This window comes from Otolemur garnettii, unplaced genomic scaffold (assembly GCF_000181295.1).
Source record: "Otolemur garnettii isolate 467f Iridium unplaced genomic scaffold, OtoGar3 scaffold00039, whole genome shotgun sequence".
NCBI lineage: Eukaryota > Metazoa > Chordata > Mammalia > Primates > Galagidae > Otolemur > Otolemur garnettii.
In genome coordinates this window covers 1,980,190-2,005,563 of record NW_003852434.1, presented here as the reverse complement: position 1 = coordinate 2,005,563, position 25,374 = coordinate 1,980,190, and the positions used below count along the sequence as shown (strand labels likewise).

The window sequence follows — 25,374 nt, the reverse complement described above, 5'->3', positions numbered from 1 at the left end:
TACCTGTAGTCCCAGCTACTTGGGAGGCTGAGACAAGAGAATTGCTTAAGCCCAAGAGTTGGAGGTTGCTGTAAGCTGTGATACCATAGTACTCTATGGGGCTATGTAGTGAAATTCTGTCTCAAAAAATAAAAATAAAAAAGAATTTGTTTAAGGTGATAAGCTGTTCTCATATGCAACCATAAATGAAATGTGAAGACTAAATTGAGGGGTTGAATCTGAAGCCCTTCAGAAAAGTCAACTTGGGCAGATACATCTGTGAGGGCTGATGTGGGATAGAGCTAGGTTCGGAAGTCTTCTAAGGTTTGGATACTAGAAAGCAGAGAAGCACCCATAAAAATGAAAGATACCCTGTAAATCGATGGAATAACCTGGGTTTTGCTTCAGGCAGAACACGGTGAGTGAGTGGGGGATGCATGTTGGACTGGGGCATTGCTGGGAAAAGCCATGTTTGAATATATTAGTTTAGGGGGATTAGATTGTAGACTTTGAAAACTAGGCTGAGAAGTGAAGGCTTCATTCAGTAAGTAGTAAGGAACCATTGTCAGCTTGTAAGCACAGTAGCTGCGTGATAGAAGTAAGTCCATGGCACACTTTTTTTTCTTTATCTTTTTCTCTTTTCTTCCTCTACCGTTCATATCTGTTGCTTGGTACATACATGCCATGGATGTTGCTTAACTCCAGCGCTGGTTCTGGAATCCGGGATCACTGGTGCGTTGAGGACTGCATATGCTTGTCTAGAAGGCAGAAGATTCCTTTTCTCTGACTTTTGATTATTTGCCTGCCTTTGACTTCATTGCTCCTTCTTCAAAGCATTTACCATAGGATGGATGTTCTAGCGACAGACTCTTTATAAGAAAGAGGCTACCTCAACCCAAGGACACAATAAGAAAGGGAACCACTTCATTAATTTTACTTGTGTTATAAAAACTCCATTTATTTCTGTTACTGTGGCTTTCTAAACAAAAGCTTCAATATTTCTTTTAAGCTCCTTTACACACTAGAGTGACATTGTTTTACATATTGCCAGGCCGCGAGAGGGTTCCCATATTGATTGCCAGTACACTGTGTTTCAGATTCAAGAATGGAACAGCTTCAGTGTTAGGTCAAAGTTCAGGTTTTGGTTCTCTGGCGTCATTAGGTATTTGCTGTATGTGTCTCTGTGTCATTCAGTGTCAGGCAGGAGACCCTGTTGCTGTCACAGTTACCTGTTTATCCTCATTTAGTTTACTAGTGCAAAGTACCTTAGATTGAGTGTCTTATAAACAATAGAAATGTTTTTCTTAACAGTTCTGGAGTCTGAAAGTTCAAAATCAGGGCACCAGCAAGGTCCGGTTCTGGCCAAGGCCCTCTTCTAGGATGCAGGCTGCAACCTGTATCCTCCAGTGGTGGCGAGCAGCCATGGGAAGCAAGCCTTCTCGTGACTCGTAGAAGGGCACTAGCGTCATTCATGAGGGCTCCACCTCTTAATAATGTCACATTATGGGGTAGGGTTTCAGTGTAGGAATTTTGTGGGGGGCGTCAATATTCAGTCCATAACACTGCTGCACAGCTTCTAATAACCTAATGTGGTTACGGCCACGCAGCTTAATATAGCCATTACGGTTCAGAACAACCAGAAAAAGACATGAGTGAATTTTTTTCTTTTCCTTTTATGCTGCATAGAATGGGAATCTTATTAGCAAAGTACATTAAGATCCTGATAAGAGGGAGTCAGGGAGAGGGGGAATCAGTGTGCTCCCACCTAATGGACACAACGTAGGGGTATATGGCACACCTCCTGGGTGCGGGACACAACTACAACTACAAAAAAAAAAAAAGATCGTGCTAAGAAAGGTTTTATGAAGTTGTAAAAGATTAATCATTGTAGGTGTGATTTCCTTGGTTATATGCCATAGTTTCATCATTGAGACTCCCATATTATATGAGTAAGAAACAAAATGAATGAACCGTAAGAATACTGCCTGCTAGATTTTTAACTTAGGTGGTTATATACACAGATATTGGTGGCATTGAGGCTGTTTTTGTTAACAGTAAGGTACTTGCTGTCAGGACTTCCATAGAGGAATACCTGTTTCAGCTACATCATTTACTCTTTTCCATTTGGTTTTAAAATTGCTTTCTATCCTTGGACCAGAGCTTCACAGTCAAATGAGTTATGGGAATCCAAGTAAAAGAATATCTGTGGCTGATTGCTGGTGGCTGCATCAGTACCAAATCTTGCCACTGGTAGTCACTTCTGGATAATAGTATATTGTGTGGCTACTTGTGGTGAAGTATTTCTCACACTCTATAATATAATGCGGTATTATTACCATTAATGAGAATCCCACATATTGTTCTAGATCCCCTGAAATTTACTTCAATTTTATGCAATCAAATTAAATGCTATTGCTTTCCCCTGGGAAAACGGGAAGAGACAGAGAATGGTAACAGGACCACACAGTGAAAAATGCCAGATTTAAGGTCATTGTGGACAGACTTCAGTTGGTCTCTCAGGATGGTCTGTGAGGGGTGCAGCCTGTAAGATTACATTGGCTGTTAAAGGAACCACAGGTAACTAAAATGCTAGTAACGTTTCTTGAGTACTTACCATGTGTCGGGCACTATTCAAAGTACTATAAGTGTTAAGCCTCTTCATTTTACAGATTAGGAAACTGAAGCACAGCGCGGTATAAATCACTTGCTCTTGATTTCACAGCTAGAAGTTCAGGATTCAGAGCCGGGCAGGTGGAGTCAGAGCTTGTTGTGCTCTAGAGGTGTCGACATACGGCCTCTCACAGTCTAGGACTGGGTGGCTTTAGAGTTCCTGCCCCCCTTTTCCCCCCAGAAGAAAAGTAGCTTTAAGCGTTTGAGAGTTCGTGGTTTTTCCTTTCAGGCAGACTATGTAATTAATAGAAAAAAAATAGAGTTGGCATAGGTACAGACATGCTATATATTTATGAAATTGAATGAATTTTAATGTAGGAGAAAACAGTGCTTACATTTAAAATGTTGTTATAAGCCCTCGTGGACACCGTTGATAAGGGCTGTATGGTCTGCTGTGTGTGTATTTTCTGTTTCTTCACTTTAGGATATTTGTTGTATTTATTTGTATGTTCTTTTTTTCTTTTTTCTTTCTCTTCCCCCCCACCACAATTTTTAATAAGACTAAATCAAACATCTTTTGGGTATACAGGTTTTTTGCTTTTAAAGTTGATTTTTAAAAATGAACAATGATAAGGTCACAAGGATAAAATCAAAATGGATATATAGCATTTTGAATCTGTTGATATTTTTGCTGAATTTGCTCATGAATTATAGTAGCTTATATATCATCATCAGTGTATGTGAATACCCGTTTCACCTGGTCCTTCCAAACAGTGACTTGTGCCTTCTCTCTGTCGGAAAAAACAAATAAACTCAATCTCAGTTTTAAAATTCTACATTTTTCACACATAGCCTATTTACCTATTCTATATGGTATTGATCCATTTTACTACTATTTACCTCTAAAACATTTTGTTTAAAACATGGATTAAATAGAAGGTGATGGTTCCATAGCATTCTGAATGTACAAAATTGTCTCCTTTAAAATGGTTAATTTTATGCTCTGTGAATTTTACCTCAATAAAAAAGCGTTTGTGTGTGTACACGTCTAAATGTGTCTGCGTGTGTATTGAGTGTAAATACCAGCGCAGCTGCTGTGCTGTGCTTGCACAGTGAGCATGAGCACGCCACACTTTGCTGCATAACCCCAGCTCTGGGTGCCTGTCTGATAAATGCGTACGTTCTCTCTGCCAGCTGTTTTGTGCTTCAGTGACTAATTTTAGGCTCTAATGGGTTAAAAATGGCTTATGAGTGATAATGTTTGACCTGTCTTGAAGGGAGGGTATCCTGCTAGATTTTAACACGCAGATTTTATTGTGCCTGGGGAACTATATCAAATAAGCAGTCTGGGAAACAGTAAAAATCAGCCCAGTCAGGAAACGGTCCACATCACTTAACATTATAAAGAGCACCATAAACATCCTTGTATCCTTAGAGAAGGGGCCTGCAGTGGTATGACAGTAGCTAGCAAACCCTACAGCTAGTCTTATCATAAACAAAAGATTGCTGGCCAGAGCTCACAGCTGGGAGCGCACGTCTCTGTCTCCAGACCTTGCTGGAGCCTTGATTCCCCTAGTACTGCAGTTTCCGGAACGTGTCTTTCTGCCTCAGATGGGTTTTACAGTGTTCCTTCTTCTTAATCCGTTGATGGTTTTTATGTATTTCTCCATTAAGTCTAAATAATTTTCATATCATCTGTACGAACTTTTTATTATTAACCCTTTGCCATCCATATTTATTATAGATTTTATTCCCAGTTTGTTTTTGCTTTCTCAAATGTAGAGTGTATATCTTTAAATCTTTATACTTTCTCAATTTTTATGTCGTCATGTCTGTGATTTCTTTTCGTCTTCTATCACTCTAATCTTAGCCTTCTTTTGTCCAGTAATTAATGAATATTTAATGTATTTTCTTTGATTAAAAAAGTGATGGGGGGTCTGTAGTCTGAGGTAAAAAATCTAAACAGTTTACAAATTGCTGAAAGTTTTCTTAGCTATTCTTACAGATAAACATTCATGTAAATATATGAGGTTCTTGATCCAGTTTGGGTTTTGATTAAAATTGTGATAAATTAAAACTTAATTCAGAAAAAAACTGACATTCTTATGATATTTAATCTTACCACCCAAAGCCTATGTTACATTTCTTTATTTTTACTTTTCACTTAGGTTATACACATTATTTGAAGTTTTTATAGATATTTTTATTTCTTATTTCTACCACAAAAGAGAGCCCTTGCCCATATGTTTTGATCATTATTAATGCCTAGAAATAGTTATTGGGTTTGGGGCATTTATCTGATAACCAAACTTATTAAATCTCATCGTTTTTCAGTTGATTCTCTTGGGTTCTCTATATGTAAATAATCGTATGCTGGCAAAAAACTTTTCTCAATAATTATACCCCTTGTGTTTGAATTATTTTGCTTTTTATTGGACCTAGAAATGTATTAAATGATCGTATCTCTCATTCCTAGAGATAAGAAATAAATATTAAATTTTATTAGATTTTTTTCTCTATTAAGATAATGATAACATTAAGATAATTAGAACTTCTTACGTATTGTTTTGATTTTCTATTTGGATGGCCTGGCCATAAGGAAGATTAACATTACCTTAAGGTTGCTGCATTCAGCTGTTGTCATTAGCAACAGGTCAGAGCTGCCTTTCATTCCCTAAGGTAAAGCAGTGTCATTTTGCTTCTTTGTAACTTTAATCCTTAAGGGAAATGGGAAAAAATGGCATCTGATTTTAAAATTATTTTGAGCCTAGTTTAAAAAAAGATTTTGTTTCATTCAGAATGCCCAAATGTAAGGTTGAAATAGCTATTTTTGTGTATATATGTCACATTTAAGTTTTTTTTTATCCTTTTTGGGAGGAAATCAAAACCTGATTTTATATTAAGGAGATGGTTCATTGGATTTCCTGTGTTTCTGAATTAAAGGCTACTTTCTTCTCTTGTAATAAGGAATCATAGAGGGATATGATGATATCCATTTTCTTTTGTTATAGGAGAAAAGGAGGATTGAATTTCCAATAAATGAATTTCCAGTGCCTTTATCTCTCATGTAATAATAGCTGAAAATTATTCAGCACTTACTGTGTGTCAGACATGTTCTACAGGCTTTGCGTATTAATTCATTTGTTCTTTATAACCACCTGTGAAGAAGGGATTATTACTATTCCCTCTTATAGATGAGGCAAAATTGAGCACAAAGAGTATTAGCTGAAATGCGCAAGGTGCATTACTAATAGGCAGAGCTGAGATGTGAATACAGGCAGAGTACCAAGTCCTTTTTTTTCAAAATATTTTTTTATTAACACCACAGTGGTAAACAACTTTATGCTTATGCTTTTTATAGATCACTGGCACACACATAATTCAAAACCCACAAAGAAGCTAAGAGTCTTTACATTAGATATATTCTTTCTAAAAATCCTTCCTGTATGCCAGTCTGTCCTCAAGCAGTAAAATTTAATTATGCACCATTTTATATTTAATATGTCACATTTACATAGCAAAATAATGAAGGCACAGCTAATACAAGCAAACTTAAACCCTTTCTACTTCTGAGCTGGGGGTAGGGGCACACACTTGGATTGGTTCTTCAAGTATATAATTTTTCCAAACATGTTAGCTTCATTGAAGAGTTCTGATGATTTTCACAGCTACACCCTAAAAGCTACAAGACATACAGACTTCACAAGGATCAAACTACATAACACTGGATACACATGCTTTACGTAATTTGCTACATTCTACATCTCTTCAAGTAAATTAATGCTTCTAAGATGCTAGGTAAAGTGATTTAATACTTAAACATTTTTACGCTTTGTAAATAGACACTGCCAAGAAAACACATAAACATGAGATCATAACTAATGAATACATGTGTTGACGATATTATACAAGTTTTACAATCTCCTTGGAACCATGTTTCTCTAAATTCAAACATTCAGAACGTTTTTTAAGAATTAGAAATGGCAGTTTTCCTGGCCTCGTTAATAGTAGAGTCATGATCTCCATCGCAGGCTTCCTCGATGTCATTGCTTTCCTGAAGAAGAAAGCTGATTGATGTCTGGTTACAAAGCAAAGTCTTAAAAGATGACGTTTTTCTTGAGCTCTGCTTCTCTGCTCCGGGAGATGTCAGGACTAGAGAAACTGAAGAATGACGCATTGAGAACGCAGTAGGGCTTGGCTCGGGTGTTGGTGTGTAGTGTGATGGCTGTGTGATGAATGGGTTTCACAGTGACGTTCTTTACTCCCCATCTGTTGACACCCCGTACAAGCCTCAGTTCGAGTCCTCACAGAAGAGATCATGAAAAATTAATTTTATGTTTAATTTGGTTTTCTTCCACACCTTTTGATATATTTACTATGTTCAAAATGAAAGTCAAATTTGAAATGGGCTGGCCAGGATCTAATTGTTTCAATTTAGTCAATTTTAGGAATGTCAGAATAGATTCACATTGTATTTTGGTCCAAAAACCTGAGCCTTTTTAAGTCCATCAAACTCAAAAAAAAAAAAAAAAGCTGTTTTCTCTGCCAGCTTGCTCCTCCATCTCTGCCCCCTCTTACTTCTTGGCGTCATCCGGCATCTCGTGGGCGCCCGCATCTTTGGCGCGCGCGGATGCCCCCGCGGCAGCCTCATCTTCTTCCTCCGCTTCTCCTTCCTCCTCCTCCTCGTACTCTTCCTCCTCCTCCTCCTCCCCTTCCAAGGTCCATGCACATCCCTCCATCTCTCCGGTCAGCTCCTGAATCTTGGCAAGTAGGGGCTTATAGATGTCATTATACTTCTTCTCCAGAGCCTGAAATTCCTTATCAAATTTGGCTTCTATCTTATCGCATCGCTTCTGCAGCTTTTTGAGAGCCAGGACTCGGCATTTCACCGAATTAGGCAGGCTCTCGATAAAGTCATTTTTCGGCTTTGGTGGGTTCTCGGCGGGGGTCTGGGGCTCTTCGGCCATCGGAGCCGCCGCGCCATCCGAGTCGCCAGCCGCACCATCAGAGTCGCCCCCCTGCGCGCCACCTTCGGCCATTACCTCCTCCGCCGCCTCGGCCGCCGCTGCCGTCTGGCTGGGCTCCGCGGGCCCCTGGTTCTCCGAGTCGGCCATGTTAGCAGAGACTCCGCAGAGGTCTAGGTAGCTCCTGCAGAGGCCCTGCACCCGCGCTGGTCCAGAGAGCTCTAGTGGATGCGGCAAGCTGCGGTGACGCGCGGCAATGCCGCTGACGTCGGCCGCGGCCCGCCCCTTTGAATCCCAGCCGGTGACTGGCTCCGCGTATCAGCTGACGGCCGTGCGCTCATACTGCACCAGATTCCTCCTGTTGCTACCCTGTCATCTCCCTGGGTTCTTGAACACCCTCTCTCCACTTTACTCGCCGCCCCCTCCCTGCCATGGAGTTTGGCTGGGAATGCAGATGGCGCCTGCGGCACTTTTTCACAACTGCGTATATGGCCTCAGCCGGTGTTCTGAGCGTGCCTCGCTGCCATCCGTGCCCTTACACGTCTGTCAGTACATCTGTCTTAGCCTTTGTCTCCATCACTCCTTAGCAGGTGTTCGATACCTCTTAGATGTCTCCAAATTCCTCTCCTGAAAGGGGAAGCACGGGAGATCGGGCTCCTTTACGCCCTTTCGGCGATCTGGGGTGCATATTTTGTAGATAGGATGGTGTTTAGACGCGGAGGCTGCCCTCTCTGCCCACCCAACAACCCCTCTGGCCATCCCGTACCTATGCGGCATGTCTTCGTCACAAGGTGTCTCAACAAGAGGGTCCCCGGAAGTGGGTTTGGAGCTATTGGGGCAGGCATTCTCACAGCTCTGGGTATCCTGGCATACGTTCTAGAAGATTCTATGGAATCTTTAGCCTGTGGGAAGGAATAAAGCTGGTGGGAGACCAAATAAAAGCGAGGCTCTCACAGCATGGGGCTCAGGGCAGGACCCCCTCACTTCTTGGTTGACGCGTGGATGTAGCCTGCTGGTCACTGGGGACAAGCACACAGGTGTGTGGACCTACAGCGGAGGCGGTCAGCCGCTAGTTCGCTCCGCGCTGAGGGCCCTGTGCCTTGTATCTGAGAACACTGAAAAGGTCTTCTGCAGCGAACGCTTGCTCTCTGATCGCTTACGGAGCAGACATTTCAGTTCCTTACTGTGTTCCTTGAATCAGAATGAGAGCTTCTAGAGGAAGGATTGGGGCTCAGATGTTGGGACTTCCAGGGAGTCCTCAGAAACTCTTTTAAATTCAGCATTACTGATTTAAATTTTGTTGTTGTTGTTGTTGTTGCTTTTAGACAGAGTCTAACTTTGTTGCCCGTGGTAGAGTGCGGTGGCGTCACAGCTCACAGCAACCTCCGACTTTTGGGCTCAAGCGATTCTCACTCCTCAGCCTCCTGAGTAGCTGGGACCACAGGCGCCCACTACAACGCCCAGCTTTTTTTAGAGACCTGGTCTCCCTCTGGCTCAGGCTGGTCTCGAATCTGGTAGCTTAGGCGATCCACCTACCCCAGTCTCCCAGAGTACTAGGATTACAGGCATGAGCCACCACACCCAGCCCTTACATGGCTTTCTTTCACTATATTAAGACTTGTTGAAGCTTTATGAATAAGACTCTTAGAAAATAATCAAAGTACAGTTGGTGCCATCTTTTGGTTCTTATGAATAGTAAATTAGTTCACAATGTGTAAAGCACTCAGCGTTGACAGATAGCAAGCACTTGCTAAGTGTTTAAAATTTTTTTTTTACTAAATGATAATATTTTTTCTTAGAAAACAGCATCTTTGTGCCTCCCTCAAAGAAAGTAACCATTAAGAAAAGGCCAAAGGCCCAATTTATTCCCATTCTAGTTTTTTATGTACTTGTGATTCCTGTTGTGTATTTACTTTTAATTCTGCTCTGGAGAATAATTTACTTTCCCCCTTCTTGTTACTATTTATAATGACAATATTTTATTGTTTTTTTTTTTTTTGAGACAGTCTTACTCTGTCACCCTGGGTAGAGTGCTATGGCACCATCATAGCTCACAGCAACCTCGGCCTCCTAGGCTCAAGTGATTCTCTTGCCTCAGCCTGCCCTGAGTAGCTGGGACTACAAGCACTGCCACCACTTCTGGCTACTTTTTCTGTTTTGAGCTAAAGGGATCCACCCATCACAGGCTCCCAGAGTGTTAGGATTTCTGTATGAGCTGCTGCACCCAGCCAACAGAATTTTATTAAGGTTGAAATTTCAGTCTTAGCCCTGATGAAATTTGATGTAATGATACATAGTATCTACCTTTGGTTGGTTAAATATATTTTTATATATATATATATATTCCATATTGTTATCTTTTTGTGTGTGTGTGTGTGTGGTATTTGGCTGGGGCTGGGTTTGAACCCACCACCTCTGGCATATGGGGCTGGTGCCTTACTCCTTTGAGCCACAGGTGCCACCCCATATTGTTAGCTCTTGATGGCTTCAGCCATCTTGAGTTTAGGAATTTTTTTCACATTTTATATAATAAAATGTATATTATATATTACATATATAAAATATATATATTATATAAATATAAAATTTATAAAATTAGCAAGCAGAAAAATGAAGGGAAACAGTCTATTACTGCCATGTATCTGGGTCATTACAAAAGTTTTAAGATATACAAAACTCAGGAAAAAAATCTGCATAGCAGAAAATAAATAAAGCCTTCTCAGCAGCAGTGATAAGCAGAGCAAGTTAAAACTTGCACACATGAATCAGAAAGGACATTGTTGACTGTGTTTCTTGGAAGTGAAATAATGGACCATGAGGCAGTCTGTCTCAAAACTTTGGGAGTAGGCTTAGCGCCTGTAGCTCAGCAGCTGGGGCACCAGCCACATACACTGGAACTGGCAGGTTTGAATCCAGCCTGAGCCTGCCAAACATCAGCTACAACTACAACAACAAAATAGCCGGTGTTGTGGTAGGCGTCTATAGTCCCAGATACTTGGGAGGCTGAGGCAAGAGAATTGCTTAAGCCCAAGAGTTTGAGGTTGCTGTGGGCTGTGACGCCACTGCACTCTACCGAGGGTGACAGCTTGAGACTCTGTCTCAAAACAAAAAACTTTTGGAGTGACCTATGTGTCACTTAATTGGCAGAATTAGGGCAGCAGGCCTTCTGATTCCTATTGTACAGAAGTTGTAACAGACTTAACATCTAAAACATTCTCAAATTTTAATTAAGTCTATTTGATGAACTTAACTTGCTTGAGACAGCCATAATTTGCTCATCATTCATAATTTTTATATTTGCATCTTAACAGATCTTATTAAAACTTAGTGGTAAGGTAGGCTGTTTTTCAAGTCTGGTGTGTTGAGGTATAATTTACATACAGTAAAATTTACTCCCTGTTGGGTACTTTCATAAACAAATACTATCTTCTAAGCACTATAGTAATGAAGATACAGAACAGTAACATCTGCCTCACCCTCAAATTCCCTTGTGGCACTCTCCCACTCTCAGATTTGGTGACCATTGATCTATTTTCCATCTTTTAAAATTCTGTGTTTTGGCCAGGTGCAGTGGCTCATGCCTGCAATCCTAGCACTCTGGCAGGCCAAGATGGGTGGATTGCTTGAGCTCAGGAACTCTAGACCAGCCTGAGCAAGAGTGAAACCCCCCATCTCTAGGGAGGCTGAGGCAGGAGGATTGCTCAAGCACTAGAGTTTGAGGTTGCTATGAGCTGTGATGCTACGGCCAGTGCGACAGAGTGAGACTCGGTCTCAAAAAAAAAAAAAAAAAACCAATAGATAATCATTCTGTTTTTTACATCATGTCATACAAATGGAATCATAGGAATGTAGCCTTTTAAGTTTGTCTTTTTTCACTAGCACAATACATTTAAAATTGATCTGAGTTGGCTTGGCGCCTATAGCTCAGTGGCTAGGGCTCCAGCCACATGTACCAGAGCTGGCAGATTCAAATCCAGCCCGGGCCTGCCAAACAACAATCACAACTACAACCAAAAAATAGCGGGGCATTGTGGCAGGTACCTGTAGTCCCAGCTACTTGGGAGGCTGAGGCAAGAGAATTGCTTAAACCAAAGAGTTGGTGGTTACTGTGAGCTGTGACGCCATGGCACTTTACCCAGGTTCGGACTGTCTCCAAAGAAAAAGAAAAGAAATTCATTTGTGTTGGTGTTGTATATGTTAGTAACTTGTTTCTTTTTATTATTGAATAATATTCCCATTTGTGATGTTTCCAGTTTTTTATGACTATGAATAACGCTGCTCTGATGATTCATCTACAGGTTTCTCTATGAACATATGTTTTTATTTCTCTTGGGCAAATACCTGGCAGTAGATTTCTGGATCATACAATAAATGTATACTTTATAAGAAGCTGACATACTGTTTTCCAAAATGGCTTGCCTAAGTCCAATTAGTGATGCTATCAAGGAATACCAGAGGCTGAGTAACGTATAAAGGAAAGAGATTTTCAAGCTTCCTGTTCTGCTGGCTAGATGGTTCAAGACTGAGCATCTGGTGAGGGTGTTGGGTGTTTCCACTCAATGGCAGAAGGTGCAGGCCAGCCAGTCAGCATTAGCAGAGATCACACAGCGAGGGAAGAAGCGAGAGAGAGCAAGAGGTGAAGTGCCAGCCTCTTTACAACAGCCCACTGTCGTGGGAACTAGCAGAGCAAGGACTCACTCGCTGCTTCCCCAGGGCGGGCATGAACCTATTCCTCAGGGGTCTACCCCATGACCTCAAACAACCCCCACCTGCAACATTGGAGATTCACATTTCAACATTTGGAGATTTGGAGCTGTCCAAACTGTATTGTGGCTAGTATGTATGTGTATGTGTATAGTTTTGCTTTCACTCAAGCAGTGACTAACAGTTACAGTTGTGACAGTATTCACTGTTGTCTTTTGGTATTAGGTATTATGAGATCTCTTTTTTTGTAATATAATAGCAATGTAGTGCTATCATTTTTTTTTTTTTTTTTTGAGACAGAGCCTCAGGCTGTCACCTGGGGTAGCGTGCTGTAGCATCACAGCTCACAGCAACCTCCAACTCCTGGGCTCTAGCCTCCTGCCTGAGTCTCCTGCCTCAGCCTCCCAAGAGGCTGGGACCACAGGCATCTGCCACAACATCCGGCTATTTTTTGGTTGCAGTCATCATTGTCCGGGCTGGATTCGAACCCGCCACCTTAGGTGTATGTGGCTGGCGCCTCAGCCACTTGAGCCACAGGTGCTGAGCCTATAGTGCTGTCTTTAATGATTAATGATACTGAGTATTTCGCAGTGTGCTCATATGCCACTGTTATATCTTCCTTAATAAAATGTCTATTTAGATCTTTTTCCCAGTTTCTAAATTGGATGGTTTGCTTTCTTTTGGAGTTGTAAATATTCTTTATATGTTCTAGATCCAAGTCCTTTATGAGATATGTATTTAGCAAATATTTCCTTCCAGTATGTGGTTTGTCTTTTCATTTTTGTAACAGTGTTTACAAAAGGTAGAATTTAAAAATTTTGCCCAACTCTGTTCTGCTAATTTTCTTTTGTGGACTGGGCTATTGGTGTTATATCATAAGACACCTCTGCCAAATTCAAGCCTATAGAGATTTTTACCTATGTTCTGAAGTTTCATAATTTTAGGTTTCACATTTAGGCTGTGAGAGATTTTTACCTATGTTCTGAAGTTTCATAATTTTAGGTTTCACATTTAGGCTGTGATCCATATCAAATTAACCTTTGTATAGGTTTGAGGTTCTTTTTTTAATTGCACATTATATCCTATTGATCTAGCACCATTCATTGAAAATACCATCCTTTCTCTACTGAAGTTCCTTTGCAAAGTTGTCAAATGTTAACTGATTTTATATATGTTGATCTATTTCTGAACTTTCTCTTCTTTTGGATTTATTTATATGTGTGTCATTCACCTGTACACATTTGATAACTATAGCTTTATAATAAGCCTTGAAATCAGGTCATGTAAGTCATCTAACTTCTTTTTAAAAATTGTTTGGCTCTTGTAGTTCTTTTCTGTTTCTACCTAAATTTCAGAATCAGCTTAACAAGCTTTTGAAGAGACCTTTAACTGTAGTTTGAATTCAGATTTCTAAAAACCATTGGCAATACATGTAGTACATGCACTTTTAAATTTGTATGTTTAAAATTTATGTCAGCTTGTTAAGAGTTGTCTCATTTTGTGGGCTTTACAGACTCTAGTGCATAATTGGGGCTGCGTTAATACACAGCTGTGACTGGTTTAGATGAGCCATTAGCTGTGAAGTCTTTATCTTGGTGTATTGCAACTGCTCACACAGCTGTCACTTTGGAAATGAAAAGAAGCCAGGCACAGGAAGACAGGGGACTTTGGTGAGATGATTCTATCCAGACACTTGGCTTCAATTTGTGCTCCTGTCCATGTAGTACTTGTTTATCCTGAACTCATTTCTGAAATTGAAATAATGATCATATCAACTTCAAATGTTTTTTTCTTAATTGATTTTTCTGTGTACTTATGAGACATAATTGCCATACCATAAAATGTGCTTGAAAGCTACTTTGGAGTATTTCCTGAGATAATGTGAATCTAAGAACTTATTGGTATGACTAGCCCCTAGTGAATGCTTTGTAACTGTTAATGATCATTATTTTTTTCTTTTAAAAAACATTACACTTTATTTATTTTGAAAGACAAAATGTCCAAACACAGAATGTGTGCGTGCGTGCGTGTGTGTGTGTGTGTGTGTGTGTAGGGTCCAAATGTAAACAATCAGTGAATCTAGGTAGAGGTTATACATGCTCCTCAAGCTATTCTTGCAACTTTTCTATAAATTAGGAATTGTATCAAAACTAACAGTTAAAAAATATAAACCTTCTAGAAAATGACCTTACATTCCTTTGTAATAACTGGAACCAAGTTACTGTACTGGACTCCTTAAAAATACCTTCTCTAGAGGACATGTCCCCACCACCTATTCTCATTTCTTACCTGGGTCTGGGTGTGCTCCACGTGGCATATATAGCTCCTTGTTGGGCCTCTGGGCCTGCCATATGTTACTGCATGGACACTGTGAAATGTGAAGTCTTTTCTAGTTGGCATCCATTTTCCCCTGCTGCCCGGCATCTAGGCAACATCTCCCCTTCTGCTGATTGCTTGTTCCTTAATTTTGCACACTCACTGTTTCCTACAAATATGTTTGGCGTATTTTTCTTTTAACTTTTCTGTATTTTTTATTTATTTTTATTTATTCTTTTGAGACAGAGTCTCACTCTGTCCCCCTTGGTAGAGTGCCATAGCCTACCAACTCACAGCAACCTCAAACTCTGGGGCTTAAGCAATTCTCTTGCCTCAGCCTCCCAAGTAGCTGGGACTACAGGCATCCACAACAATGCTTGGCTATGTATTTTTTATTATTAAGCAAAATTTTTTCTAATCTAATATCATGAAGGTGTACAGTTACCACTTACTTATAGTAATCACTTATGAAGCAGCATCATACTTCATAAAACTAAATTTGAACTCTTGGGTTTCCTCCAAACACAGTTTTTACATGGTCACCTTTCAGTAGATAAGTGGGACAAACAGGCTCAAATCCAGGCCCTGCCTCTCTATTCTTATTAGAAAGATGGGATAAGTGTTCAGTCTTTAAAATAAAGCTACTAATATAAAAAGATTCTTATACATATTAATCATAGATACTGAAAATTTCTCACACTACATACAGTACACTACTTCCCTAAGGCCCACTACACTTGTTGCGGGAAAACGAGGCCCAGTGGAGAGAACGAACAGCCAAACACCATATTTAAGAAGGTTTTGATTCAGCCGGTGAAGCAAACAGTATAGAAGAATTCAAAATGGCCGTGCTCCCCAACTGGCTTGGTCTTTTCCTTTTTATCTCCAGTCAAAAAGTTCCAGCCCATGGGTCTCTTTCTCACTGGTCAGTTTGAATCAAGTGGGGAAAGAGGGCTCCAGCTCTTACTAAACCATGGACTTTTACAGAAGCCAGACCAACGGTTTTCAAGTCCCAGGAAGTTACGTGTATAAATTCCTCAGAGCTGAGTCACCACAGGGAGGACCTTGCAGGTGTATCCTTGGGGTCTCCTTGAGAAGACATCTGTTCTCTTAGACCTTACTTTTTCTGGGTGTCCTCCCTCACACTAAGCTAAAAGTATTTCTTGAGACCTTCATATTCTAGTTCATTTTTGCTTAGTAGTTCTCTCTTCAGTTTCTTTCTTTCCTTTTGTATTTTGTTACAGCAGCAAGGAAAAACCAGGCTACACCTTTTGTAGCAGGAAAATGGGGCCCGATAGAAAGAATCATCTGAACACCTCCATTTGTAAGAGGAAGGGGCTTTATTCCAGCTGGTGGAGCCGTGGCAGACTAGAGTCCAAAATGGCGGAGCTCCCTGGCCTGCTTCCTCTCTGTCCTTTTAGAGGACTCACAAGTAGGAATACAAAGGAATAATCATACTGTTTTCTTATTGGAGGTCTTAAAGCATTGGCAGGATCTACAGAAGTGGAAGCAAGCCTTAGTTTTAAAGTTCCAGGAAGCTAAGTTTTTACAAATTCTTAAGAGCTGAGTCACCATGGGGAGGACTTTGCGGGACTGTCCTGGAGTTTCTGCAAGAAGTCTTTCATCCTTCCAGATCAGAATATACTTTTCCTGGGTATCCTCTCTCACTTTAACACTTTGCTCAGCGATCTCCTCAGCTAAATATCCACATTGATGGCATGCAAGTTCTACTTTCCACAAAACATTAGAACACAACTGGACTAAGTTCTCTGCCATTTTATAATAAGGATTATTTTTCTTCCATTTTCCATAACATGTACCTCATTTCCATCTGAGACTTCAGTATTGACGTTTATGTTATAGCAGCATTCTGTTTATGACAGTATATCTAAGACAAAAGTTTCAGATATTTTAACAAAGGAAAAAATTACTGTTCTTTTTGTATATATCAAGCTCTTTTTGTGTATATCCTAAATCAAGTTCTTTTTGTGTATATCCTAAATCCCATTTTCCTTTTCTCCTTCTTTCTTACCCAGACACAATTCTTAGGAATTTGATGTGTTGACTCTGGAAAACAAAGCAAAAAAAAAAAAAAAAAAGTGTTTTAAAGAAAAAGTCATAAAAATATTTTAGTTCTCTTCATGACCTTTTTTAAAGAAGCAAATTTTGGACCATAGCTGATTTATAAAGTTTTGTTTGAGAAGAATCACAATAAAATATTAACTGTCTCTGGATGATAAAAGTCTTAGAATAACCATAATTAAGGAGAAATTGATAAAGAAATTTCAATTATTTTTGTGGCATACAATAATTTAACATAATCATAATTATTGCTGATAACATACACTAAACATACCAGAATTTTAGGAATCTCATAAATTGTTGGAACACGTAGTTACAATGTACTTAGGCAAATATAACTCACAGAGAGTTACACACCATTTCATATTTGACAAAGTTTCCTGTATAGTTTTCTTGTCAGAATTTCTCTTTCAGCCTTGGTCTTAGGGTTCAAAGAATGAAAGCCCAGACCAGGGAGATAAACAGGACAGAGTTTCTTGACAGGGAAAAATTGATAGAAAGAATGATAAGTAAAAGAGGGGGAGAACCCAGTGGGAAGCCCAACGAGTCTCTAGGTTAGGTTTAAATCAGGGGTTCTCAACCTGTGGGTTGCATCCACAGGAACTGTATTAAAGGGCCATGGCATTAGGAAGAAGGTTGAAAACCACTGGTTTAAATGTTACACTTCCCATCCTGGGGCCAGGGGCTTGGGGAAGTAGATTGTCACAATCGGCCAGAGGTCAGAATATAATCCTAAAATCATCACAGGAATGTGTTCTTTGGTGTTTTTGCCCCCAGCAAGGCATGAGGACATGTGGGCTCCCTACTCAAAGGGAAACCACCCAGATCCTTTTAGACTGCTTTTTTCATGACCTTGCTTGAAAGGTGGCCTGTTCCTGAATAGAGAAGGGGGTCTGTGATGAGAGAGACCTTTCTGAGCTCACCTAGGCCTAGAAAATTGGGGTCCTTGTCCAGCCCTGAACAAAGGAACCCTGTATCAGTTTTAACATGCTAAATAAGCCTGATATGTCTTCCTTGGACCTTTTTTTTTGTGGCTATAATATTTTAAAAGCTTGTTTGCAGTAGAAAAGGCTAAATTTAGAATTTTGATTTTAAAAAGTTTGTCAAATAAAATAGGCTGATATGTTACTATAAGATAATAGTCATTTATTCAGAGTAATAATTTAGAGATTTAACAAAGCCAAAATCTTTATTCTTTGATAGAGAGTTCAGTTTCCCAATTGATCATAAGTCCTCATAAAGAAAGCACAAGGCAAACTGAATCTGTCCTCTACTCCTCAAAAGGTACACACATTTTTTATTATTCTTTAACTTTTATATGAAAATCTTGATTAAAAGAGAAAACCCAATTTTATCTTCACCTTTTTTTACCTTTATTATTAACGTGAAAGCTAATTTTACAGTTTTTGGCCAGGGCTGGGTTTGAACCCGCCACCTCCGGTATATGGGGCTGACACCCTACTCCTTGAGCCACAGGCACTGCCAAAAGCTAATTTTAATAAAACCTTATAAACAGATCTATTTACTCTTAATTAATTTGACCATAAGGTAAGATTTTTATAATCTGTTTATAATTTTTACCATTCCCCCCAACTTTTATGCCCAGTTTCATCTATTATTTTTGATTCATTTAATTTAGAACAATTTCCAAAACCTTTAAATGGGACAAAATTACCTTTTATTTAACAAAAACCACATTCGCATTTTTGTAATCTTTTAAATCAAAACATCTTGCTTTTTAAAACAATTTGCATGTAAAATCATTTTTTGTAGCTACTAGTTTTAATTACATGTATGAATTACAGTGTTAACTATTGGCAACTCTTACTTTTAATGAAAAATTTAGGAAGTTAAAATAACTTTGAACTGTTATCAGTCCTCAGTAGGTCTAAGTATATTTAGCTTTTTACATCATGTTAAAGTATATAAACTTAGGTTTAATAATTTCAGTATTTTAATTTACCTAGAAAGGATTCAGACGTTTTATGATTACTACTGAAGTTAATATAACATGCCTTTAAGATTTCAAATTACTGAAAAGAATTTTGAAACTGTGATATACAGACACAGTCAAAGCAAATCTTATAAATTTCTAAGATTTTTCCACTTGCCAGTTTTCAAATACTTTTTCACCCTGACTTTATATTAGTGATTTCTTGGTTACTTGTTTTATCACCCTAAACAGTTGTTGGTAGGAATCTCTAAATTTTCATCTCCAAGGACATGAAAGGAAATAGAAAATACAAACTCAAGGCACAGAAACTTAAAACTAAACAAAGGTAAGACTTGATCTGTAAACCTCGAAGCATTGGACTTTTTACCTTAAAAGTTTTTACCTTACAAATGGAGACTTTTTTGTAAGTATAGATAAAATTTCATTTACTAAGAGTTTAAAAATAACCAGCTAACTGAAGACTAATTTCCTTTGATAGGTAGCTGTTAAATTCAGCTAGTTTCTTAAATTAGATTACTGCCTTTAGGGTGGAACCCCATGAAAGAATAGAGTGAAGAAAGCCTGCAATTTTATCACCAGTGTTGCCGGAATTTCTCTCTATGCCAAGTCCTTGGTCTTGGGGTTGGGAAAAATGGAACCACAGCCTAGTTTGTTTGTGACCTTGCTAGAACCCAGAGAATGTGGCCTGGAAAGGGTGACCCATTTGTGTCTAGAGATGGGGGTCTGATTTTTGAGCTTACTCAGGCCTAGAAAATGGTGGGGTGTGTGTGTGTGGGGTCCCTGTTCAGCCCTGAGTGGTAGAACCCTGTGTCACCCTATAGCTGGGAGGCAGAGTATTTAGATCCCAGTTACCATTTTAAGTTATTTTATGTTAACCAGTTTTGACAGCTCGTGAATTAGGTGTATAACACTAACCAGGAATCAAATGTGGTATTAATTACTTTTAAACTCCCCAAACCTATCGAGAGAACAAATACAAAATTCTAGTAAGACTTGTGATTCTGAATAGTGTATCATCTCTTCTGAGTTTTGCAAATACAGTAGAAGTCTTTGAACACATCCAGCTTAAAGATGTTAACTAAAATTTTCCAGAACAAAATCTGTTGACTTGTAGGGATCAAAGGCCGCTGGTCTTCCAAAGTTTTGCCGAACTGTATGGAGGAAAGGTTCCTGTCCCCATGAAGGTTTGCTGAAAACTCACTGATGTGAGACAGATTGCTTAAGGAGGAGGAAAAAGTGGCCAATTTATTTTAACATATATAATAGGAACTTTCAGAATGGAAACTCAGTGATACACGGGAAATTGTCCATTTTAATGTTTGGGTTCAACAAAGTATGGATAGCCGTGTAGCAAGAGGATTAGATACAAAGGGTATGATCTTATTCTAATAGGCTGAGCCAAGGAACCCAGTAAGGCCTTGTTGTCTGGACTCTGCTTGGTCTTTCCAAACATACCTTCCTTCCTTCTGGGGGTTGGAGCAGGCCCATTTCTAGAATGAAGATTTTACAGTTGTACAAGTCAGGTTGGATTATTACTTTATGGCCAGTTTTTACATAGAATAATTTTAGGCTTTGTAGCTGGCTTTAGGGGGGTGGGGAAAGAGTTCTGGCTTTTATGACCTGCCTTGGGGAAGAGGGATACTAGTTTCTATGGCAAACTTCAAGAGAAGAATGGAGCTCAGAGGTGGGAGGTCAAGGAAAAGTCAGAAAACTTTTGTTTCTGAGGTCCTTATTATAGGGTGCTGTTTTCTGAGCGCCATCAGCATATCACTTGACCGAAGGCTTAGTAAACCTTCACCTCTAATCCTGTTTTCCAAGAAGAAGCCAGTATACTGAGACAAGGGGGTTTACATCCTAGAAACTGTTTCTAATTCCACATAGGACTAAGCGGGGGGACAGGAGGAATGTCTCAAATCCACCTCCTTGGGAATTTGGGAGATAGGGTTTTTAAGGACAGTTTGGTGGGCAGAGGATTAGGCACCCACTCAGTGTCTGCTACTTGTCTGGGTTGGGTAGAACCATCAGTCCCTCAGTTTGTGCCACCAGCCTGGGTGTGTCAGCCAATCCACTGAGATACAGGACTAGGGTCTTGGGTCGGGGGCTCCAGACCTATTGAGCCATTTTCTTGGTATGGGTTGCCAGGGTAGGTGGGTCAGCCCATCCACCAGAATTTGAGACCTGGGAGGTACCTCAAAAAGTAGTTTTCAAAAAGATGATGTTATCTTTAGAGAAAGTTAAGAATCTTTATGACCACCAGCTGTGTGACTCCAGAGTAGCAATTACAGAGAAAAACAAACAAGGGGATAGTGACTATTATCATTCTTTTTAGCTCAGTCTTGGAAAGTTTTGGACCATCACCCCAGTTCTTGCCATGTACCCCTCTTTTGACCCACAAAGGGTGGTTTCTAATCCTTTGTACCTCTAACAATGACACAAAGTTGTAACATGTTCTTTTTTTTTTTTACATGAGAATCAAAATTAAGCTATTTAAAAACAATCTAGTTTCTAAGCAATATTATATTTTTAAATAAAGAATCTAAATGGTCTCAAAACATTTTCCAATTTGAAGATAAATTTAAGTACATGTAATACTTCCCAAGAGTAAGATTTGTTCTGAGATTTTTTTTTTTCCTAAGAACAACTATTTTGTTCATCGTAAAATAAATTACGATATAAAAGTTGACAGTTTAGGGATTTTCTTTCAAGTTTTCCTATGTATAGGACTTGGCCATGTCAACACAGTGTAGACGTAACTAGCTAGCTTGCAAAGAGTAGAACAAGGGTGGGCAAGACCAAAGGGGAAAACTGAAGCCTCTGACTTGATTTAAGCTCTTCTAACTACAGCAACTAGAGCAGCTTTAGATCTGGAACAGTAGTGTTCATATTGGATAACAGAAAGAGGGAGTATGTATGTATATACAGATTTTGTATATACCTTTCCACAGACATTGAAATCAGTAGAAGCTATGTCTACAACTAGGATAAGAGACCCAAACCAAAATATCTTCATAAATTTGACCACAACTTTGTTTTTGTGTTCCTATTTACTTGATGCTTTCTATATGTTAATTTACTGATATTTGTTTTTACATTTTTACCTAAGTAAGAACCTTTATGTTAAACACATGGGTATTTTGTTGATAACTTGGGAGATTCAGCTGTTGTCATTAGAACAACAGTATTAAATCAGTCTTCTATACTAACAATCACACAAACACAGACCATTTTGATTTTGGCTGGGCTTATCATTTTATAACATTTCAAACCCTGATATCATAATGTAAAAATGAGTGGTAAAAACAGGCAAAAATGTGTGCTGACAATTTGAAAACCTTTTTATTTTTACTTTATTAATTTTATTATTTTTTTAAATTACCCAGCTTATTTACCAAACATTACTAAATTCAGATGAACTAGAAAAGCATTTGGGTTTCTTTAATTATTTTATGAGTGCTCCCTTTCTTTCTTTCTTTTTTTTTTTTTTTTTTGGCCTGGGGCTGGGTTTGAACCCGCCACCTCTGGTACATGGGGCTGGTGACCTACTCCTTTGAGCCACAGGCACCACCCTGCTCCCTTCTTTATAATCTAGTCTGGTACCATGTAAACACAACGTACAATATACAATACACAGATATCCACAGAACACATCTAAACGTGGACACTCACATGCACACAAAGTTCCGATAGCTGTTACCTCGGAAGTCTAGCCACGAGATGGTAATGCAAACTCATGAGTTTACAAGACACTTGGATCCAAATTACTTCTGACAAAACTGAAACTTGTTCACATGGCTAAGCTTTAGTCATCTTAATAGATAATCTAATAAAGCTAGAGGACTAAAGTTTTGGGTAAAGCTTTCCATGGTAGTTTGCTTTTTCAAAAACTTCTTTTATTGCTTTTTCTCCCCTTCAATTAATAAGTTTTCAGTGTCTACATTTTAGCTAGTACTGGCTAGAAGATTTCCAAGTGCTCTTGAATTACTAATACCACAAACATTAATTTTATCTTAGCATTAGTAGAAAAAGCTAGTAGGTTTAGAGTCAGCAGAAAAGAAAGTAGAGAGATATAGAGCTTAAGAGACTTGACATTTTAACCTTTCTTTTCTTTTCTTTTTCTTTCTCTCTCTCTCTCTCTCTTTTTTTTTTTTGAGACAGTCTCATTCTGTTGCCCAAGCTTGGAGTGCTATGGTATCAGTCTAGCTCAGAGCCACCTCAGTCTCTTGGGCTCAAGTGACCCTCTTGTCTCAGCTTCCCAAATAGCTGGGACTACAGCCACTTGTCACAGCATATCTCTCTAGTTTTAGTAAAGATGGAATCTCACTCTTGTTCAGCCTGGTCTCTAATTCCTGACCTCGAAAAATCTTCCCATCTTGGCTTCTCGGAGGGCTATGACTACAGGCGTGAGCCACTGCACTCAGCCTGACATTCTGACTCTATAGTGGCATGTGGACCATTTGAACTTTGAGTTTTCCTTTTTCTTTCTTTCTTTCTTTCTTTTTTTTTTTTTGAGACAGAGTCTCACTTTGTTGCCCTCAGTAGAGTGCTGTAGCATCACAGCTCACAGCAACCTCCAACTCCTACGCTTAAGCGATTCTCTTGTCTCAGCCTCCTAAGTAGCTGAGACTGCAGATGTGCATCACCACACCCTGCTCATTTTTCTATTTTTTGTAGAGACAGGGTCTTGCTCTTGCTCAGGGTAGTCTATAACTCCTGCTTCAACCGATCCTACTGCCTCACCTTGCCAAAGTGCTAGCTTTATGGGCATGAACCACTAGGCATGGCCTATGCCTTGTTCTTTAACAGCAGGAACCAGACCGTAGCTGAGGGTTTATTTAGTGGATGAGAGAGTGCTGAGTGTGGGCGAGACTCCATAGTGTTTTGCCCCTGAGTCATTCCCACTCATACATGTCTCAATTCTCTTTTTGCGTGTCTGCCACCTCTGAGGGGCCTCAAGTGCCAGGTTGTCAGCTCTGATGTGTGTTTCCTGTATGAGCCTTTTTGAAATTAATTATGTTGAGGGTTCCCTGTGGTGCACTTTGCATCATGAGGAGTTGCACCAGACACTCCACTTAGGCCCATGGTCACCTAGTGATGCCTTTTGGCTGGGAGGGGTAAAATGCCCTTCCTCCTCAGAGCTGAAGAGGTCAGTCTCTGATTTATTTATGAACAGGACAGTTTGGTTTCTTCTTTTGTAAATGTGAAGAGAAGCCAAGTGAGATCAATTTGTGGAGGCAGAGGCAATGCAGAAGACCCTTTAGAACACACCTCCAGTTCAAAATTAGGATCCCAAATAACAGTTTCCTAGGAAGGAACTCACAGCTTGGAATAAACCAGGACGGTCAGCCAAGATCATGAAGTTTGGAGCTTGGGAGGACTTACCAGTTCCACCTAAGGAGAAACTCAGAGTTGAAGTGCCCAACGGGCCATGCTGGTACCAGGCACTAGGTTCAGGCTGTTTTTTTGGAGGGTCCTGATTCTCCTTTGGGTGCCATGTTGGGTGCCATCTTGTCAATGGAAAAGAAGCCAAAATCCAAAAGTAAAATAATTTAATGAGTTTAGGCTGAGCCAAATGTGTATCACCAGGCCCAGAGAGCTATGCCCAATAAGCCTTGATACAGTGGTTCCCTACATGTTTTTTAATGAACATGTGCCTTAAGATAGTGATCTTTTTACATTAATGCTTTATTTTAAAAAATGAACACTTACATATCTCATGTATATATCACATACAATTTCATATGTCCATACAATCTGTCCATAAACAATACAATACTAGCTATTAATTCCAAAGCAATTGTATATACCATTCTCAGTTCTAAGCACTTTTACATGTATTAACTAATTTCTTAAAATAGTCCAATGAGTTATTGAGATATAATTCCCATGAAAACACTGGACAGCAGCCCCTTATCTACAGTAAGTAGCCCACAGAGCTGGCCTGCTCTGAGTCAGACTGGGCAGGAAGCCCAACTGCCTTCTCTCTCAACACCTGTAACAATGCAGCCCAAATGGTCAGGAGTTCATTAATAACCAGCTTCTCTCTGATTTTTGTCTTTAATTAGGACCAACCAGAGAAAGCAAAATATGTACCCCCTAACTGATCACTTAGGATGCCTTTCTTCGGGTTAGCCCACCCACAGCTGCCCAGCCCAGCAGCCTCCATCAGGGTGTGTCTGGAGCCCTCCCTATTTTCACTATGCAGCTTTCCTCCTACTCCACCTGCCTTCGAGGCTCTGTCCAAACACAAGTGACAGTGGCTGACTCCCTGGTGTAGCTAGCTCTGAATAAGTAGCCTTTGTCTTTCTCATTTGGTTGATCTTCATTTATTCGCACAGTAGCTGTATCTGGCCCCCATTGTTTCCCAGTTTGTATTCCCACTAGGTTTCCCTACCCCTTCACCATCGATAGTGTGTGATTTTTAGACTTAATGCCAGTCTGCTGGGTGCAAATGGTCATTCGCTGTTACCTCCATCTGCATTTGCCTGATGAGTGAGATGGAGCCATTCATTGTTTGAAACCTTCTTCCTAGAGACAATTAAAGGATTTGCAAGAAAAGAGTTATAAAATTACCTTTTTAAAATAGGAGAGGAGGCAGTGCCTGTGGCTCAGTGAGTAGGGCAACAGCCCCATATACTGAGGGTGGTAGGTTTGAACCTGGCCCCAGCCAAATTGCAACCAAAAATAGCCGGGCATTATGGCAGGTACCTGTAGTCCCAGCTACTCAGGAGGCTGAGGCAAGAGAATCACCTAAGCCCAGGAGCTGGA

At 39.8% G+C, this 25,374-nt stretch overlaps 2 protein-coding genes across 3 annotated transcripts in view; one reads left to right on the top strand and one right to left on the bottom strand.

Moving 5' to 3' along the window:
• Positions 1 to 25,374, top strand: part of HERC3 (HECT and RLD domain containing E3 ubiquitin protein ligase 3) — a 120,489-nt gene that overhangs the window by 89,947 nt on the left and 5,168 nt on the right. The gene's annotated exons all lie outside the window — the stretch shown is intronic.
• Positions 5,885 to 7,807, bottom strand: NAP1L5 (nucleosome assembly protein 1 like 5). The gene has a single exon (XM_003790018.3). The coding sequence runs from the start codon at positions 7,701 to 7,703 to the stop codon at positions 7,164 to 7,166; it is 540 nt and encodes a 179-aa protein (XP_003790066.1). The 5' UTR covers positions 7,704 to 7,807; the 3' UTR covers positions 5,885 to 7,163.